At 40.0% G+C, this 5,073-nt stretch overlaps 1 protein-coding gene across 3 annotated transcripts; it reads right to left on the minus strand.

The window, feature by feature from the left end:
* Nucleotides 1-1,200: 1,200 nt before the first annotated feature.
* LOC127298893 (B3 domain-containing protein LOC_Os12g40080) lies at nucleotides 1,201-4,725 on the minus strand. 3 transcript variants are annotated; one of them, XM_051328761.2, is made up of 8 exons: nucleotides 4,573-4,725; nucleotides 4,366-4,397; nucleotides 3,867-3,996; nucleotides 2,912-3,335; nucleotides 2,614-2,828; nucleotides 2,195-2,459; nucleotides 1,866-2,047; nucleotides 1,201-1,697 (listed from the first exon to the last, which is right to left on the minus strand). In XM_051328761.2, exons 3-8 carry the CDS (start codon nucleotides 3,981-3,983, stop codon nucleotides 1,443-1,445), a joined length of 1,458 nt encoding a protein of 485 aa, XP_051184721.1. In that variant the 5' UTR covers nucleotides 3,984-3,996; nucleotides 4,366-4,397; nucleotides 4,573-4,725; the 3' UTR covers nucleotides 1,201-1,442. The 3 variants fall into 3 exon arrangements, with proteins under 3 accessions (XP_051184721.1, XP_051184720.1, XP_051184722.1); XM_051328760.2 differs by having other exon boundaries at nucleotides 4,366-4,725; XM_051328762.2 differs by lacking the exons at nucleotides 4,366-4,397; nucleotides 4,573-4,725 and having other exon boundaries at nucleotides 3,867-4,117.
* Between the last annotated feature and the right edge of the window lie 348 nt (nucleotides 4,726-5,073).

The raw sequence follows: 5,073 nt of genomic DNA on the forward strand, positions 1-5,073 counted from the left end.
AAAAATTCAAAATGGTGTAAGAACTTCGCGTGGTGTCATTATATATGCCCTAGTATCCACAAAAAATAATATACTTGGAATACCAAAGTTCTGTTGAAAATGTTTTCAAAGAAACGAGCTTGAACATGGTACCACATAACTTTTGGTTGGATTCCGACGCTCCGGAGCCCCTCTTCGGTGAAACCCTAGTTTGAACATGAATTTTTTTTCCTTGCTCATGGATATTTTTTGAAGAATACAGTTTGAACAATGTGTATGATGATGTGGATCTACTTCTTCTCTTCGAAACGAGCTAAAGAACATCGAAATCCGAGTTCCATTGCAAAAGTTATGCTCAAAACAGTGAGTGAGTAAAAAAACAGAGGAAAACCTTTAGTACCGGTTCGTATCACGAACCGGTACTAAAGATGATGTTCGAACCGGTACTAAAAGTTGCCGGCGCCCTGGACAGTGGAACCGGTACTAATGCTACCTTTAGTACCGGTTCGTAAGGGAACCGGTACTAAAGGCTCGGATGGTTGCCCCTTTTTCTACTAGTGCATGTTATTGCACATGATGGTTTTTGTCTTCTTGGTGGCTGTGTTTCTGGTTTAGGCTTGTGTGGTAGTTGCCAACCGGTGTGTCCGCCATGCGGGTACCCCTCCGTGGGGCATGCTTTGAACGTGGCTAGGTTCGCACATGCATAGGATGGCCGGATGATATGGCCACGAGGCAGCCAAGCTTGGTAGGCTTTTGTGGTGTAATCTTTTCCTCCTCTTCTTGGTCGGCCTCACTCTCGTTCTCTATAGCTTTGCTTCAGTGTCTTCTTTCTTGTGTAAGTTTTGTTTGTCCATTGTTAGAGAATTTTGAAGAATATGTGCTTGTATGTTCAAAAAAAAAGAATATGTGCTTGCATCTTAATCTGGAGACCCACTCTAGTTGGATAGCAAAGGACAAAAGTACTTTTGGGGAACTGGAAATTTAAAACACCAATATTATGTGAAACGAAAGTTTGCCGAGTATCTGTTTTTTTTTCTCGGAGTACTTGTATTTTTCAGGTTATAATTTGACATAGATGTAGGACAGTACATAACCTCACTCGATTTTACACATCAATTCATGGGGTTAGCACAACATGTGCATTTAGACGTCCAACGGGGTAGGAGCCATCTCAACTGGGTGGTAGCAAATGGGGTGTGCCACTACGACCATTTCCTCTAGGTTTATTGCCCAGTACCCAACTTGTACTGATATTTAGAAGTCCAAATAAGAATTGCTCATGTCCCTTACACGAACTAACCAGCAACTATCAATGTATCATCATATCCAGGTGTTTATTCTATGACATTCAGAGAGTTTGAGTTTGTCACAGGTTATTTGATCATGGGAAACCCAAACACATAAGCAACTGACAATACTAAATTTCCCAATTACATAAGCATAGGCACAAAGGGGACAAATCATTAGTACTCTTCTTTTCGGATGATATGGACCATCATCCTGAGCTTCTTCTTGTTCTTCATGCGTTCCAAGAGGCACACATCATGAAGTTTCAGTTTGTTGTCATTGCAAAATTGCCTCCAGCCTCTAACAAGCCAACGCCTTCCATCATGGATCTTGAACAAAGTTTTCCATGTTGTGCTTTCCCCAGGCCGATGAAGCCTGATAATTTGGCTCTCAGTAGGGAGATAATCTCTGGCATAATCCATGCTGAAGGCCTGATTGCATGAGAAAATTGTGTGATTCAGTGAGACCAATAGAATCAATAAAAAGAGAACTTAAACTTCTCTAATTTTATGTTTTCTTAGTTTAACAGGGAATAAACTTCCGCTGATGTTGTATCTGTTTCCATAACTTTTCACATTAAAATAGCAATTGTGACTCACCAGATTGGGCGAGTTGCCACCAATATTGGATTTCAGCATGACAGACACAAAAATTGGGTTCTCAGACTTGATATCTGCTACTTTCTCATAGACTTTAGTCTTCAGCATACCCTTTAGAACAGTGAATCGTGAGTACCTCACATTATCTTCAGGCCTAAGAACGTTGGCAGAACTGACAAATCCTGCATAGAAGCCCCAATCGCAAACTATCAAACATATGGCTATCAAACCACAGGCATTTTGCATGCTACATGTACGGATATTTAAATTGAACAAATGTCAACCACGAACTACATCTAAAGCATGATTCCTCTATATGCAGGTATTACCTGGTGGACGGTGATAGTTTGCTTTAAGCAGATGAACTTTCATTGTGAAACTTCTCGGGTCCTTTAATACTTCAAATACGCAAGTATCACCTTCTTGCAACTTGTTGTCCTGGACAAATCCCAACCAACCAGCAGAAAGGTGGTAGGTACCATCAGTGTTAATCTTGAAATGAACACCCCATTTGTTGCTATTGTTGGCATGACAAAGTGTGATGATTTCATCTTCACGTGGTAGGTATTTGATAGCATAGTCGTTGCATATGACCTATTACAAACAATGCCAGTTAGTTTCGATAAGTTCAGCAAAAGCTTCAACATGTAACAGGTGAGTCTGAAGTTCTGAGCATCACAAAAATAAAGTCTGAACACTCAACAGCTTGAGTAGTTCTGCAATGAATGATATGTAACTGCCAACATACCAGAAATCCACCAACCAGAGTGGTACTGGCCATGGTTTTCACATACGGTGGAATCTCACGTCTTGCATTCTGCACAATTTTGTCGACTTCTGCCTTATGTGCATTAGTCAGATTGCACTCGGTCGCAGAGAAATAGCGAGACCTGGTGGAAGTCTGAACTTCACCTGAATTCATAGAATTCTGAATGCCTTCAGAAGATGGGGCTTCTTTTTTGGCTGTGCAAAATCAAACAAGAATGCTGTTAATAATGAAATTTGATCCTACTGTACTGGAACTGGGGAAATGCATGTCTACTTACCTCGTTTCTGTGGAGAAGATCCTTCTGGATTTATCTTTGTAGTTTTCCAACTATCACCGTAGCAACCATTGTGACGTGTATCCAGCCTTTCACCCTCTGGTGAGGGCATTGGATTATCACGAGGTATGCTCTGTTTTTGGGGACCAGGATTGCGCTTCATTACAACACAGGATGATTCTTTCTCACAAGCAGTGGGATCATATATCTCAACTTTGAAGTGGGAGTCTCCATTGTATTTGAACCTCAAGAAGTCACCCTCTTCAAGTCCATAAACACTGGCAAATATTGACCATCCGGATCGAAGGACCAGATTATTCAGTTCATTAGCAACATGAACATTATGTGTATTGCCATCTGGGGTTTCTAGTTTGACTAGTTCAGAAATCTGTCCCCCGATGCTGCGCACAAACTTCTCTGGTATGGTCTGCAAGGATGATAAATATGTTTTTTACATCTTAAGGCGGTATTAATTCACATAGGAAAAAAACGAGGTAATTTACAGTAAAATGAAGTATATCATAAAATTAGGAGACATTACACCGGTAATATTTAACATTTAGGAGTAATAACAAGTTTATAGAGGTTCACATAAATAACCAGGTCGCTGCTGCAAACTTCGCCTAAGCCAATTTTGTCAGAGCCTGCTTTACGATTTACCCATGTCTGACAGACATGTGGGTCCCGAGTCCTGGTGTGAATGAGATACCCAAGTGGAATATCATGAAAATCCCCTAATACGTTTTGAGGTCTGGCATTTTTTCTAAATTGATTGTAAAACATTTTCTCATAAAGAAAAGCAAAATTGGTCATGAAATCCGGACTCCAGTATAAAGATCAACAGACCACCAAATTGTTATCTCACGACCTAAGATGCCCACTTACCCAAAATGACAAACTAATAAACTGCAGAACATTTATCTTCTCTACAAGGACAGCATAGTTGAGAAGATCATACCACTCCATTTCTGAAATCGCCAAGCATAGGCTTGAAGAAACGCTTTTTCCGAGTATCCATGTGGTCCCAATATTGATGTGCAATGTACTGCTTGCATCCTGTGCAAGACTTGTCCATCCACTGATCACTCCTACAGTGTTAACAGAGATGAAATTGTTAGAAGAAGATCAAATCATCCACTGTAAGCACGCAAGCATGTGGGAAATAACCTAAAACTTCAGTGTTGTTTCCTTAATGAGTAAAATATAGCCATATATGGCCACCATACCGCCTATACCTGTGCCCTGTACTGGCATCATGTCTATTGTTGTCTTGTCGAAAAACAAAATCACTTCAAAAGATGAAAGCATGACACAAATACTATTCCGACTTTCAAGCAACAGAAGGTGCAGAATCTACTGACATATTCTAGCATCATTCCCTCCTTTTAGCAAGTCTTGAGGTGCAGCTGACATCCGAATGGCAAAAGGAAGAAAAATAGATTATAGCAAGAGATTACCAGGATGTTTGCCACGACTCCTGAGGGATGTTCTGCAACAGTGGTCATGCAAAGGTCAAATATATAATACATGAGGAAGGGAACCAAAAAGTCACCATATTCAACAATTCAAGACATGCATTTATGTGAATAAAAATCCACTGTGCACAAAGAAGTATAACTGATGAATTAAGGAGAGAAGAGGAATAGACTTGAACTGGAACTGACCTCTATTTTTGCAATAAAGAAAAATTTCCTACTGAACGTGGTTAGTGAACACAGTGGCACCGCACTGCTTTGCTATCCTTTGGAATTATTTTCTTGACTCGGGCTGTCATATCTCATATGCAGCCAACAGAATAGGGCATGACCAGTCACTGAGGATATTTTTTTTTTGACACAAATACAGTAGGGAAAGGCTCCCTACTGTGTCATTTTCTATTAATAAATGGAATATTTACAATGGGTTTATCATGAAGATAACCTTATTACAGACTCATAGAGTATCTAGTCATGATTGCATTCCTTCTCTAAGACTAGGCTTAGCTCTATGCATTGTAAGAGTAAAAGTGGCTTTAAACCTAGCCATACAAGTTTGGACATTAGGATATTTTGCATTAAAGATAGCATCATTCCTTTGATCCCAAATGCTCCAACAGCCTGCAATCATTATTTCCATGAGAAAGCCCAGGGACAATCTTTGTTGCGCTTCATCAATCATCTGATATA

The sequence above is a fragment of the Lolium perenne genome, chromosome 5 (genome assembly GCF_019359855.2).
Source record: "Lolium perenne isolate Kyuss_39 chromosome 5, Kyuss_2.0, whole genome shotgun sequence".
Classification (NCBI taxonomy): domain Eukaryota; kingdom Viridiplantae; phylum Streptophyta; class Magnoliopsida; order Poales; family Poaceae; genus Lolium; species Lolium perenne.

Bases quoted from the DNA above. Each gene is read 5' to 3' on its own strand.
- LOC127298893 (XM_051328761.2), bottom strand. From the start codon at position 3,983: ATGGACAAGTCTTGCACAGGATGCAAGCAGTACATTGCACATCAATAT. The intron at 2,829-2,911 runs GTAAGTAGACAT...GATTTTGCACAG, and splicing joins ATCTTCTCCACAGAAACGAG to CCAAAAAAGAAGCCCCATCT. The intron at 2,460-2,613 runs GTATGTTGGCAG...TGTTTGTAATAG, and splicing joins CTCTGGTTGGTGGATTTCTG to GTCATATGCAACGACTATGC.